This window comes from Mytilus galloprovincialis, chromosome 5 (assembly GCF_965363235.1).
Source record: "Mytilus galloprovincialis chromosome 5, xbMytGall1.hap1.1, whole genome shotgun sequence".
Lineage (NCBI taxonomy): Eukaryota > Metazoa > Mollusca > Bivalvia > Mytilida > Mytilidae > Mytilus > Mytilus galloprovincialis.
In genome coordinates, this window is record NC_134842.1 from 99,859,146 (window position 1) to 99,875,282 (window position 16,137).

Below are 16,137 nucleotides of genomic sequence, written 5' to 3' on the forward strand. Positions count from 1 at the left end.
TGCAAATTTTCATTTCCCTTTCGTTTGGTATAAAATAAGAATTATGTACCTTGCTGACAAATTCCTGATTCAGAACAATCGTTTGGACAATCATTGTTGAAAACTGTTTCTGCAATGTCCAAAATAGAAATGTCCTCATTTTCTAGTATTTCCAAGCTGCGTGCAGTTGTTGTCGTTGTTGTAGGTTGCGTTTTAACGTTCAATTTCAAATTTGTTTCCGTAGTTGTGTGCAGCTTTGGTTCTGGTTTTGGCTTCCAAAAAGATGTGTTCAGTCGTATTTCGTTTATGCATGCCGTTTTCATTGAGTCCAACGAAGCTGAGAGAAAAACAGTTGAACCAGATAGCTATATAATACAAACAAAATTCGAATTCTATAGTATGATAATTGTATAAATAAACAATATGTCCATGACTAAATTGCTTTCAATAACACAACAGATTTTAGTGGGAAATAGTAAATAAAGATTTTACCAAGAATTAACCTTTTCGTGTTGAACATGTCAATTATTCAAAATCCAACATATACTATCTTTTAAATTGATACAGTTGAGAAAAAAACTTTGTAATTGGAAACCATTTTTATATTTTTTTCAAATTTAATTAAGAAATAACCTTTATATCAGCTACACATGTTGTCCTATCGACACCACTAGACTTGGTTATTTTGCTGCACAAGTTAAACAGTTTCGACTTCTCAAAATAAGATGCGCAGGCATTTATTGCCTTTTGTTCTGTCCAACCATTCTCCCATTTGAACTCCTGAAACAGTATTGTAACATTATCAATATTGAAAAATTTAACTTTAAAAACACATACCAATGAAAAAAAGCAAACTCAAATTTTAGGCATTAATAAGTAGAAACGCTTCGAGTTATATGACAAAAAGGAATAAGGAAAAGCCAATTTCTGCTTTGGAGAATAGTACCTGATGGAGTTGGAACCAAGGTTTATTAGTATCTTTTTTATCGAAGGTGAATATAAGAAGGAATAGGGGATGAATTATATCAGTACTAATGCAATTACTACTGAATTATATCATTGGGCACTTACACTTGTCAGTATTAATATCTATCATTTTGTGATAGTAAAACGACGTACTAAGAAAATAATGAAACTCCAAGATAAACTCCTTGAGGAATAGTCAATAAAAACTGTCAAAACCAAACGTTATCAATTGCAACCAACAAAAACTTGAAACAACTATTTCATATTTCAAAGTTGGTATAGTTATTTTCCAAAGAATATTGCGTTTTATTCTAATTATCTTTCCTATGTTTACTTTCATCACATACACAAAAACCTAAACATTCAAAAGCTAGACATGCATAGATACATTATTCTTAATTGCTATATGTAGGACATCTTTCAAAATAAAATAAAAAGTATAGTTTTATTTTGAAATATATGTTTCGTCCGCCAATATTCCAATATACAATAAATCTACCCATACAAACTTACTATATGACTCTGTAAGTCAACATTATACACAAAGTATATTTATAAATAAAAAAAAAATAGCGTCAACCCACCATTCCGCGTAAAACCCTCATCATCAACCTTTTAGACTTTCTAGATTTGAGAAAATGTTAGGCATATCGAATCATAATTGAAATTCCAAAGCGTGTCTTTTTCGGGGATATTCGGGTTTCGTTGTGTTATTTATTGTTCCAAACAGAATTGAGCAGATATATAAAATTCAAATAGTATATTGCATGCATGTCAGATTGTTGTTTAAATGTAAAAATGACAAGCTATATCAAGTTTTACAATGAAAGAAAGACAAATGCAGCTGCTATTCATTTGTTATCTTGTTGTTGTATGTATGCCTCGTTTAAGTCATATGCGTGAAGGATTGTTATGTGCTTATCTTATCTCAAGTGAAAATATTTCATGTATGTTCAGGACGTGAACAACCAAACAAAAACAATTGACTGGTCATTTAATATATATTGAGAGTCATTGAATAATGAGGGTGAATTGTACATGAATATCAATATATAAATATTCTTAAAGCCACAGAGAGCATGGCGACTCCTCAACATGAGACATCAGATTGAAGGACGTAGCTGCATATTTATGCATTCCTTACCAACAAACAAGGGTTTTACTGCCTTTTGAGAAAAAACCTTGAGGTTAAAAAATTCAAATCAATGCAATTAATATAAACTGTATGAGGATACAAACTGTTTATTCAACTTGTTGAATGCTATTATATTTAATATTATGGTTAATGTCGAATGACATTATCAAATTGAAAACAAAACAAATGGAAATGTCATCGTTACATATATTTTTGTCAAAGATTAGAAACATTTGCAATTAACATTTTAGTTATAATTTAAATATATAAATGCAATACTTTGATATACGCTCGGTTCAAATTAATGCAGTAAATGATTCAATCTCGGAATGGACATAATACGTGTTTTGGTGTTATCTTAATTACTTTTCTTTCTTTTCATTTGTTTATTAAAAAAAAGAATTGCATGATTGAGCAACTAAATGATTAATCCATAATTAATTTGTCAAATTCAATTATAAAGGAGGAGCAAAACATTTCAGAGGGACTGTCAAATGCATTAATTGAACATACATTGACAACGCCTTGCTAAAAAAAAGACAAACAAACAAAAAGACAAATAATAATTTACACGACACAACAAATAAAACTTAATACAAAGCAATACGAATCCCACCAAAAACTGGGAGTTTGTTTAATTAACGTGAACAAATGTTCCTGTACAAGTCACCAAGCAATTGTTTTTGTCAAACAAAGGAATTAAGCGGCTGTAAGCAATAACAGGCAACACAATGGCAAAAACAAATTAGAAAAACGCATACCGTATAGTCGCCTATATATGGCCAAAACATGTAAAGTAAAGAATAATTCAATTGAGAAAACTAAATGCCTAATTTTTCACAAAACAATTTATGACAGACATGAACCAACGACAACCACTGAATTACAGAGCCCTGTATAACGAGACAGACACATACAGAATGTGGCGCGGTTAAACATGCTTGAAAGCGTCAATACTTCCTCACCGGGGACAGTGGATGGAGTTAGTTTTCGAGCGAATCATTACATTCCTTAATTAAAGTTTGAACAAATATGCGTATACTGAAAATGAACCAATTGAACAATGCTTAGATCAGTGAAACGCATACTAAGATAATATGGTGTAAATTGGAAGGAGTGATGTATCTTTTAAAATATTTTTTTAAAGTTTGAAATTTTTTTACTGTCATCAAAATATTAAGACACCTTATTCACCCAATGCAATTGGGATCCATACTGGTTGCAACTAATAGATACTGCATTTGTCTATAACCGCAATATCCTGAATAAACATAACAGTGTTGCAAATACATGTTACATGTTTAACTGGAAACATAACCCGTTTGATAATATTATCGATTTTCATACATTAGTATTGTTATAAAATAAAAATATCAGTGGGGTTACAATAATAGTATATGAAATTCTGTAAAGGTGTACTGGTGACTACATACAGAATGACTATTGGTCTTTTTCGTACCATCAGAAAACAATTTGCCAATTTTAGCGTCCGTTTGGCAGTGCGAGATGTGCATGTACGCTGTCATGTCAAGTTGGGACATTAAATCTAGTGTTGAGAGAATGCAACAATGTCTGCACGATTAATACCCTTACAAAAACTCGGGGAAAAGGAGGACGTCGATGATCTGTTTCAAGGCAATTCTTATTTCCAGGGGCATTATGCATTTTAGAGCCATTCATACTGCACAAACTCTACAAATGTATTACCTAACCTGGACCGTATATCCAGCTGAGAAAAAAGAATGAAAACACTATCACTAATAATATATATTCAGTATGACAAATAAATGCATCACCTGTGGACCCTTTCTAAAAGCAACCACATCAATCGGGACATCAAATTCAAAGTCATCTGATATTTCCCGTTTCGTTCTTCCATAGTTGCGACATGTATTTTCCTTCCAGTTTTTAGGCTTACACAGCGGTAAGCTGTCCTTCCATGTGCAATCTGCCGTTTCTTTTATTTCTTCTTGTATTTCTAGTATGCGAGACTCGTTGTAACATGTACAATACATTACTTCAGTCTTCATCTTCTCTGATCTAGCCTTTGCTATAAAAAGGCTTCGACTTCCAGGGACCCTAGTTATTAAAAAAAAGCAATTTGATAAATGTACAAATTATGTGTCCTAGATGTGCCTATTTTAATCTGAAAACGTTCGATACTTCTTTCTGATATCAAAGAAATGTCTGTGTCTTCTTTTTCTGTCGGATTTGTCAGATTTTCAAAATCAACGCGTTAAACAGGATATGTAAGTCAATCAGATTGTTAAAAAACTATTAAAAGTGTCTTTCTCAAAGTAAACATTTACTTTATCAATTTCAACACCCTCAGGCAAATCTCTCTACGGAAAAGTTGGTCTAAAAAATGTTAATATAAAAAAGATGTTTTGGTATTTCGATCTTTAACGTTATCGGTCCTTATACATCTTTGGCTTTGACATATTCGGTTCGAGCGTTCCTGATGAAGGTAAATACAGACAATCAAATCGTACGCATGCAATTTATAAATTGTTTAAAACTATTTTGACATGTTTGTCCTGTCTTAAGTACACATACATTTCATTCCTTGGTGTGACAAAAATCCTTTTACTTTTTCTTTAAATACGACATAGGGGCGAAAAATACCAATGGGGTATTATAACTTATATATCTAAAATAAACTGACAACACCATGACTAAAAATGAAAAAGACAAACAAGCATACAATAGTACATAATATTCAACAGAGAAAACTAAAGACTTTGCAACACGAATCCACTAAAACTAGGGGTGATCTCAGGTGCTCCAGAAGGGTAGGCAGATCCTGCTTTACATGTGGCACCCGTAATATTGCTCATCTTTTTAGTATTACAATTTACATGAATTATCTCGTGCCTTTATTGATATACATTAACGCTTATTTACCTCCAGCTGCTCATTAATTTTGCTTGGTCTACAATATTCCCTTTCATATCGGTAAAGTCATCGTTACTTCGGCCATTGTACAATCCACATAGTCCTTCGGTTTCTTCCCAGTCCATTGCAGAAACGTAAATGTAAACATTTAACCAATATTTGTTAACTAATACTACTATACGTGTTCCAGTTGGCATAATCACCTTTTAATCATAAACATATAATTCTTGATATAGTTGAAACATTTCCTCGTTGACATTTTTTATATATATTTTGAATAAATCAAACATTAACACCAAGGAATTTGCGCTTTTTAACTTGTCATAATTTGCTTTTTACATTTTTTCTTAAGACAACACTATTTTTTTTCCAAAAAATAAAAGTATTTAATTTGAATTCCAATAGTGATAAAAGTGGCATTGAACACCAATCAATCAATCAATCAATCAATCAATTTATTTGAACTGCTCTAGTTCGATAATAAACCTTCTTTAACAAAATGCACATACGTATTGAAGAAAATATCGACGCCATGAATATGGAGTATATGACACATCGGATTACAAATATGTCTAGCTTGTCGGAAAATGTTTAACTGCATAGTAAAACAATTAAGTAGTACATGCGGAATAGGAACTAATAAGCCTTCAACAACATGTGTTAATCGCAGGTGTTTGATAAAGATTATGCTGTCCAATATTATGTTTTCTTAATGTTGTCATTTTTGTTTGTTCGGTTGTTTAGTTATTTTTACCATGTTTTTTTGTGGTTTTTTTAGGATTTGATGATTGTTTAGATTACCCTGGTTTCTCTCTTTTAGACCATAAAAACGTATATTAACATCTTAAATGAATTCATACCATCATGCGGTAGATGCAACAGCTGGTTGGTGTTTCTTACCAAACAAAATCACAAGCTCAGTAAGCAAAACAACATAGAGAAGTTCAATTTTATAAATTTACTTTTAATAAGTTTTGAATTATCCAAAGCATTTTGGATTTTCTACCCCCTGATATAGCCTTATCCGCACTGATGAAATTGATTTGTATTTATGATACATAACAACTTTCAATTCATCTGACCGAACACCTGGTTTGATTCGAATACAAATGATGATAATATACCGATCATGATTATATAGTAGAATAAATACGTTTCTTGCGTAAATGTACTCATCATATGTACCAGGATTGAATTTAATCCAATAAGTGAAAGTACGACCATACTAGACTCCAAACAATATTAAAAACGGAAAGTTTCTTATTAAATGGTAAAACTTAAAGCTACAACATATCACATGAATGGAAAACATCTGTCGTGTTACTGACTTCGTTCAAAAATTCCTAAACATTTGGCTAAATTCAACTTAGGTCATCTATAATTAACTGGTGTATCAAAACCTTAGTATTTCGAAAAAAAATTATTACAGAAGGTTATTGACTTTACTTGATCATTGAAGTGAAACTGATTTATAAATACAAATTTGAAACCATTAAATGACTTTTTTATTGTTTTGTTTTTTTCGAATGTGAAACAATTCTATTACTCCCTACCCACACTTGAATCCGTAGAAAATATCATCTTTTATATATGTATTATCGAGACAGATCAGTCCGAGATAATATTGCATGCGGTCCTGAAAACAACGTCTTAGGAAGACGGGATTTATATATACTCCTTCCTTCTTCCTAACCAGAGCTACAGGTACTGACAATGACAAAAAATGAAGAAAAAAAATAAAGATGATTATGCAGTTTCATTGGTGAGACATGTTTAACGACCGCTACCTCTACTGCTTCTCAATTTATCGAATACCATATAATTATGTTTCCCATGTACTGAAATGTCACATAACTGACTGCAGATCAAAAAACATTTAAAGCTCTCAAATTGAAATCACAAAATACGCTGTAAGTATGGGAAAGGGTGGGACAGAGGAAAAATCAGATTGCCTACTTACATATTAATTAAACCGGTTACAAATATTTATACCTCAAAATTTGTTCCTTTTTCTAAAACTTCAAGATACTGATGTGCTCTATCACAGTTAAGTCTTCTTGCGATCCATCTGGTTGGTTTATTGCAACCGTATATAACAAACATATCTGTTGAAGCCCGAAATAGAACAGCACAGTTTGAAGCCCATTTTCGGCGATCATCCCGCCTTTGAATTGTGTGTATCTGCAATTATGCATAACACTTACACGTTTAGTTATTGTCAAATCGATTTATTTTTTTTCTTCAAATATTTACTTCAAATTACTAAAGAGATTATGTCGAACTTTTCATCGTTGTTGCTTTTTACGATTTCTTATAAAGAGTTGGTTGTTACTGGTTGTTGTAGTCTGATGTACTGCATATTTTTTGGCAATTTCCTGTATCCTTGTAATATATTATGCTAATGAAACACATCAGGTCAATTGAATTAAGAGAAAAAAAAAAGAAACAGACACGAATAGTAGTACAATCATTTCTGCAAGAGATAAGAGATTTGAATAACACGCATTTATTTACTTATACTTTTATTTTCACTCTATATGTTGATGTTTCCATCATCTGTCGAAAACGCCCAAGTCAACGCAACACCACGGGTGCAAGATGATGAACCTGGATCTGTTTACATGAGATTACCCTAATTAGAAGGGTTTGTATTGCTCAGTATTTGTTTTGTTCTGTCGTGTTTTGTGCACTATTGTTATTATGTTGGTACTTTTCTTTTTTAGCCATGGCGTTGTCAGTTTTTTAGACTTTCGACTGAGTTTGAATACTTTTGTTTTTTTTTGTCCCTAACTTTTTTTTTTAAATCTCGAAACAGAAATCATCAAATCGTAAATTCAACGCTGCTATTGAAATTAGCCTTATCGTTCGAATAAATTTTAACGATAATGATCATTTTCAGGTTTGATGGTCTGCACACTTTGGGGTTACAAGACTGCCGAAAAGAATGACCTTTAATGGTTGATCTTTCATTTTTAAAACTCAGTCAGCCTTTCAATGCGTAATAAAACCAATAAGAAATCCACCAAAATGTATCACCTAAAAATGTGTGCGACTATCGAGGTCTCATTTTCAATACGTTGTACAGCATGTCAGGTGTTTACTAGTTTTTTATTATTACATACCTCGATGGGTTTTGTCTTATGTCGAAATAAGACGAATTCGCCAGTGTCATGGGTTGAAAAATATCTATTAGAAAGATAAATAGAATATATCTGAGAAGATAGTACAAAAAACAAATATTTGATGTTGAATTACAATACATTTTTAAAATCATGAATCGAACAACATTTTACATGCAATTTCTCAATCATATACATTTGTAATAGACTTTTTAAACAGACAATGTAGTGTTCGGTTAAATATGTAAAGTTGCGAAAAAAATCCAAGAGGCTATCATTTATTTTGATTTTGATAAAAAAGAAATTTAATAGAACACCACAGACAAGGAGGAAAATACACTCAAAATGTACGTAAGCCTTCGGGGAGTATTGATACTGGGCAATTTGATTTCCAATTTGATTTACATTGATATTCTTTATGAGCCAACTAGTGTGTTAAATACAACTAATACCTTTAATATAATGGCATCTATACTAATTCAAAAGGACCGTTACTAACCCGTGAATGCAAGGGTATCATATTGCAAGTGAATGGAACTGTAACGGTCTTTGTTAAACGTGTATCTATTTGAAATCATCTGATGAGATAATCCTTTTTCAACTGGTTGTTATAGTTTGTTAATATGTTGTACTGTTAAACCACTGTCTCAGGCTAGGTGAGAGTTGGGATCCCGCTTACTTGTTTAACCATGCCAAATTCTGTACCTATGTATCAGTCCGGAGTGAGGAGCCTGAAATTCAGTTGTTGTCGTCTGTTGCTGTGTAACATAGTTACCTTAGCTGGATTTAGCAAAACTTTAAAGAATTTTGGTCCTCAATGCTCTTCAACTTCGTACTTTATTTGGTCTTTTTAACTTTTTTGGATTCGAGCGTCACTGATGAGTCTTTTTTAGACGAAATGCGCGTCTGGCGTATATACAAAATTTAGTACTGGGTATCTATGATGAGTTTTTTTATAGTAACATTCTTGTTTTTCTTTCATTTTATTGTACATCAGTTAGGCCGTTAGTTATCTCGTTTGAATTGTTTTACATTCGTAATTTATAGGCCTTTTATAACTAAACAGTCTGTGTGGGCATTATTCTTCTGACGAGTTGTATCATTGGCAATCATACCACATCTCTTTCATATAATATGACTCCACCAGAAACGTAGAGAAAACTGAATGATTTTTAATAAGCAAAAAAAACCAAACAAAACATGAGAAAAAATAATAAAAGAAAAGAATAACCAACAAATGTATAGCTATAACAAGATGTGGTACATCTTTGAATGCCAACGAGACAACTCTCCTTCAAAGAAACTCTAGGTAGAGGTACAGTGTTAAACACGGGGTAAAGGCTCACATCGAACAGTGATCTATAAAAGGCCCCAAAAATTAATAATGCAAAACTATTCAAGCTGGAATACTAACGATTTAAACAATATAATAAACGAGAAAGGAGAAATGAGAAAGATATTTTGGCTCTCAATAATGACGACTTCAGTATGTATATTAATGAAATTTATCCTGTTGAACTTACTTTAAATAAAGCTAATACTAACAATGACCACTGCTCTTTTCTCGATCTTGATATCTATATCACTAATGGAAAGCTGAATACTAAAATTTATGATAAGAGGGATGATTTTTCATTTCCTATCGTTAATTATCCGTTTTTAGATGGTGACGTTCCCTTGTCACCATCTTACGGTGTTTATATATCTCAACTTGTACGATTCGCTCGTGTATGTAACAATGTTTTCGATTTTAACGAGAGAAATTTATGTATTACTGAAAAATTATTACACCAGGGTTTTCGATATCACAAACTAGTCAAAACATTTACTAAATTTTATCATCGGTATAAAGACATCATTCGTAAATATAGCTCAACATGCAGACTTTTAATACGTTCAGGTATTTCACATCCAATTTTTTATGGTAATATTCTTTATAAAGCACAAAGGTGTCAGTATTCACCTCAGAAACTTACAAAACCTTTGAATAGACTTATTAAGAAGGGATATAATTACGATACTGTTGTCAAGTCATTAAAGATTGCATATTTTGGCGTTAATATTGAGTCACTGATAAGGTCTTTGCATCGGAACTAAACACATTTATTCTAAAACCAGTTGTTGGCATGACACGGGTTATGTTCTTCTCATATATGTTATGATGGTATGATACTAAACCCCTAACGAGAAGGATTGTGCCTGATGTTCATATGATGAAATCATAATCTTTCAGTCAGTTTAATTGAAGTCCGAAGCTGGCATGTCAGTTAACTGCTAGTAGTCTGTTGTTATTTATGTATTATTGTCATTTTGTTTATTTTCTTTGGTTACATCTTCTGACATCAGACTCGGATTTCTCTTGAACTGAATTTTAATGTGCGTATTGTTATGCGTTTACTTTACTACATTGGTTAGAGGTATAGGGGGAGGGTTGAGATCTCACAAACATGTTTAACCCCGCCGCATTTTTGCGCCTGTCCCAAGTCAGGAGCCTCTGGCCTTTGTTAGTCTTGTATTATTTTAATTTTAGTTTCTTGTGTACAATTTGGAAATTAGTATGGCGTTCATTATCACTGGACTAGTATATATTTGTTTAGGGGCCAGCTGAAGGACGCCTCCGGGTGCGGGAATTTCTCGCTACATTGAAGACCTGTTGGTGACCCTCTGCTGTTGTTTTTTATTTGGTCGGGTTGTTGTCTCTTTGACACATTCCCCATTTCCATTCTCAATTTTATTTTGAACCACATCAACAAACGACAAATACTGAACATCAGGTTCCTGATTTAAGACAGGTGCAAACAAATGCACCATGTTTAAACGTTTATGTAGGTACCAATCTTCACCCTTACCCGAACATATATTGTAAGGCCACAACAAAGACAGACACACTACAAAATATCAATTCAAATGGCTTTACTCATTCAAAAGACATATTAACACAAGTGAACATACACTGAACGAATATTTGTATCTATGACAAAATGTAAATATGTGTATGTTATGTCAATATACTACTAATTTTAAAAGATAAAAAATGAAAGCTTAGCGTTGGTGTTTTCACGTATGTAACCTAAAAACCACATTTAATACACATCTGTCCAAATTCAAGAACGATACGGCAGTTGACTAATGTGACATCTCAATGATTGTTGTTACCTAGAGAGATATAATTGATTTTTGTATTCACAACTTTAACATACACTCTGCATTTAGATGTTCAAATCTTGCATTTTTTATTGCTAAAGTATACATGTTGCGTTATTATATCTATTAATTGTTTGTTGGTTTCGAATAGTGTCTTATTGGTGTATATCCCAAACCATTAAACAGATTTAATGAAAGAAAAATTCAAAAATTCAAATCACTACTGAAAGTTTCAATGAACAAAAAAGGGATATAATATAATTATTCGCGAAGCGATTTTATGAACATGGTGTTCACTATAAAGAGTATAGCTATAATCCTGATTAATGGTCGAAGTGTGCGTCATATATTTTCTATTACTAGGTACTTCGTACACTGTGCATTAAACTGAAGGCAAAAAAAACATATTTACCTAATATCACTAACGGAACTTAGAAGTCTTCCCCGTGCCAGAATGAGATACGTGTTATACGTGCAAATGAAAGGCAAAGGAGATGATAAAAAACTACATCAACAATAGCAATGGGAATCTATATTGTTTGGACTACAAGTACTCTCTTTATACATGTTATAATTCGTCTTTAATTCTTGCAAGGTTTCTTTAAAAATATCAAAACGTATGCATCTCGAAAAGAGACCAACGTCTTCTATGGAGAAATTAACTGGTCTTTGCAATCAGAATAGCTATAAACTCGAGCTCCATAATAAAAAGTACAAATAAGAATTGTATTAACTAAACAAAACTCATCAATGAATTGTATAAGAAACCTACAGTTCATATGAAAAAGTAAAATAACAAAAATACTGAAACTCCAAGGAAAAATTCAAAACGGAAAGTCCCTTATCAAATGGCAAAAGCAAAAGCTCAAACACGTCAAGCAAAAGGATAACAACTTTCATATTCCTGACTTTATACAGACATTTTCATGTGTAGAAAATTGTGGATTGAACCTGGTTTTATACCTAGCAAAACCTCTCACTTCTGAATGTCAGATCACTGCATTGTAATTCAACCGATGGTATGAACTAATTATGTTTAAAAATTTCGAAGCTGTTGTCCAACTGGGATGTTAGAATAGATGGAATATTTTTTTCATTATAGAAAATATTCCAGATAGATTTTATCATATTATTATATGTATAATTATTACAATATTACAAAAATACTGAACTCCGAGGAAAATTCAAAAAGAAAAGTCCCTAAGCAAATGGTAAATCGGACTGAGTCTGGTATTGACGTGATTAATATGATAAATACAGGTGGGCTCAAAAATACTTACCTGCCATCAATTGTTCGCAGATGTGGATCATTCCTTGAATAACACTTTCCTTTTGGTCTGTGTTTGTTCAATACATGAATCTTGAAGTAAAATGACAGTATATTCTCATATAATAGTCTAAAACTATACTGAATACAAACAGTTTTCTTACAAACAACTAGATTTCCAAATTCTAACAAAATTAGTTTCCTTCTGTCTTATAAGTAAATAGTTTCCTGATATGACTTCTATTGGAGTAATGAGTGTTCAACCAAGTAAACGTTAAATATAATGCGTTGCAAAAACTAACATTTTGCGTTCATTATCTCCCCTGTAACAGTTTTGTATGCGTTTTTGCCTTTTAATGATAATTATTACCATTTTGTTTTTGCATGTGTATAGATATACGAAGATTTGATATGAGTGCCAATGAGACTCTTCATCAAAGTCACAACTTGTAAAAAGTAAACCGTTACAGGTCAAAGTGCGGCCATCAACATGGAAAATATTTGACATTTTACGTATAGAGCTCTAATAAATTGATAGAAATATCTTTTAAAACGAATAACCATCAGCAGATAAGGAAGAAGTTAACATGACTAAAATTATCAAGAAACTCATAATAGATTTATTCTCGTTTTTATGATGATTTTACTTACGTGGCCATAGTTTAATTATAAGCCTGGTACCTTTGATAACTATTTGCACTTCGCTGTTGACATGAATATCAATTATATGTTGTTTTTTTTTTATTTAATGATTGTAAAAGTATGAATTATTCGAAAATACCAAGTATTTTCTTATCCCAAGCATAAATTACCGTAGCCGTATTTGGCACAATTTTTTTGAATTTTGGGTCTTAATGCTCTTGAACTTTGTACTTGTTTGGCTTCAGAATTATTTTAATCTGAACGTCACTTATGAGTCTTGTGTAGACGAAACACGCGTCTGACGTATTAATTCATAAGCCTGATACCGTTGATAACTATCAAGACGCATGTGATCGACACATTCTCATTATGATGTCTAGTTTTACACATTATTCATTTTTTTTTTGTCGCACAAGAAGTATCAAATATTAATTTTATTTAAAGTCATTGACAGTGTTTCCGAGAGTAGTTCGTGAAATACTGACGATGCCATATGTGTTCTTGTTGCATTTGTCAAAAGCGGCGGACGATACTCAACAAATCACCAACGTCTAAGATTTACCTACAATCCGTGGCTAAAACAAGTAAACTAACAGACAAATACTGGAAAGTTAACTTTAGACTACCCTGTTCATATATGACTTCTCAACATTTAGTCGTTATGCTTTTTTTATATCAAATATGTTTTTCGGGAAGGCAGATACATGTTATTTAAACATGTGTCTTGTATTTTGTTCTATTGCTTTTGCACAAAGACTGTTATCAGACTGTAATCAGTGATATCGACAACATATTATAATGGACATTTGTTGTACATCATGTCGAAACTAGTTCAATCTTCGTTTACGTCGAACTCGGACCTTAAGAATTTTTCTTGTATTTAATATAAACATTGCAGTGTTATGTTCAAATGTTATAATATATCTATTGTAGAGACCAAACGTCTTAATCTCAAATACGTCTTCAATGCAGGGGACTTACATTTTAATGTTTTATTGGTTAAGTCTTCTCTTTTAAAATTAAAGAGAAAGTTTATGGAAGGAACTGGTTTAAGATGGGGGCCGGTTGTTCTTGCCAATTATTTAGTGATTGATCCTGTAATGCCTTAACTCATGATTCATTATATCTAGATTTCTGCTTGTATTTGAATTGCCAATTTTATATAATTTGTTTACATAATACCGTAAAAAGGGATATCAGAAAAGCTCTTTCTCCTTTTTAATCAGTTTTGAACAAGAAAGACAATGATCCTATGGTTATAGAGAAAGCTCCTACCGTTTTAGTGTAATTACGCATCCCTATCTTTTAAATATCTAGACTTGAGTGTTTCTAATAAAGAAATTCCAGCAGAAAAACGCTTTGAACGCATACAATTGGGAAATGTTTATTTCATCTGAAAAATATACGTTTTTTTTTGTAATGATTAGTGCGAAATAAATAATTTTCTGACACCGAATTTTACTTTTTTCCTAATTGTTTTTTTTTCTAAACGATTTTCTGCAACATACATGTTAGTCATATTATATCTTTATTTGTTAACTTGAATGTGAAGGTAATAAGGACTTAAATATCTGTTCATCCAAACAAAAGGATTAGTTGTTTTCTCAGTATTATTTCGGATTAAATTACATGTATGTTGTGAAAAAAGTTTGTAAAAATAAAAACGATGTTGTTTTAAATATATTAAATAACTTCTATATTTGTTTTTTTTTATTATTATTTCTTTCCTGGTTTTTTAAACGTTTAATTTGCTTCTTCCAGATCTATCTTTTTGTCACATTTTTTAATCAGTTTTTATTGGTATTTATACAGACATTTTTATTTTCATAATGTTTTTCTATTTTTTTTATTTCATATTTAGTTATATGATTTTTAATTGCCACCTATGATATTTTCTGTATATTTGTATAAATCGTATATTGGATAAAGAGTTATTCATCTTGAGAATTAAAACTGATTTTCGTTGAATAAAATAAATATTTTTCTGAGGTATCTTGTTTACCTTGCTTCTCAAAATCTACTTACAGAAACTTCTGGAAGTTGGAAATTTTTCCATAAGGAATCTATAGTAGACTTAGCAATAAGTTTTGCTGTACAAGTATAGCTTGATCGTACTGCTTGATCTCCGAGTGTGCGTAGTGTGAAAGTCTGATATTTATCCCATGCAGTTCCATTAAACGTAAGGCCACATGAACTCCTGGAGTTTTTAATTATATCATCTGATAAGCTGTCGTTACAATTAGCTGGTCTGCTTTTAATTTGGTCTTGTAAACTAAAAAGTTCAATATCTATATTGCATCTCGTTAACCCAGGAAATTCTAAACATGCCACTGGTACAGTTGATTTGATATTGATTTTGACTTCTTCTCCGCTTTTTACAATAAAAGATGTTTTCTCTATCTACACCACAACCAATGTAAAAATAAGATTAATATAAAATAAATAAATTATATACTCTAAACAAATATCTATGAAGTATCTACTCATGAAATCACATTACAATTTGGTTGTATACTCTATGCATTTTAAGAATGTGAAGTTCTGAATAATATTTAGGTTTCGTAAATGCAACAGTCATTGACCGATGTCCATAAAGCCAAAAAGATGAAGAAAGTTTACAAAACAAGGATGAAGGGAATCTCTTTAAATCGAAAAACAAGTTCGTCGATAGGGTGAAGATCCCCTACATTGGATGTTCAAACTGACAAAACTATAACATCAGGAATAGGAACCATAGGTAAATTTACAAACCAAAAAACCTATTTTTGATATTTAACATGCAGCAAGGCCAAAATAAGTCGCTATTGGGTAACCCAATCAGTAATGTTGACCGAAAATCTATATAAAGTTGATTTCAGTTGTCTTCTAATCGTCATATAGAACTATTTTTAAAATAGAGTTTTTAAAGTGTGAACTTTCACACGTGTAGTGTATCATTTGAAATATAGTGGGACAGAAAGTATTCCTTGATAATAAAAGTTGACAATTTA

General features: G+C 31.7%; 1 protein-coding gene across 2 annotated transcripts in view; it reads right to left on the minus strand.

The window, feature by feature from the left end:
• Positions 1-16,137, minus strand: part of LOC143076879 (von Willebrand factor D and EGF domain-containing protein-like) — a 33,282-nt gene that overhangs the window by 11,100 nt on the left and 6,045 nt on the right. For both annotated transcript variants that reach the window (XR_012978821.1, XM_076252767.1), the window contains exons 7-14: positions 15,173-15,547; positions 12,519-12,598; positions 8,098-8,161; positions 6,968-7,156; positions 4,985-5,178; positions 3,877-4,159; positions 613-759; positions 50-344 (exon numbers count right to left, since the gene is read on the minus strand). Coding sequence is in view for 1 of the 2 variants with exons in the window: in XM_076252767.1 (XP_076108882.1) it covers positions 50-344; positions 613-759; positions 3,877-4,159; positions 4,985-5,178; positions 6,968-7,156; positions 8,098-8,161; positions 12,519-12,598; positions 15,173-15,547 (1,627 nt within the window). In the remaining variant the exon portion in view is untranslated. The remainder of the gene's footprint in view (positions 1-49; positions 345-612; positions 760-3,876; positions 4,160-4,984; positions 5,179-6,967; positions 7,157-8,097; positions 8,162-12,518; positions 12,599-15,172; positions 15,548-16,137) is intronic.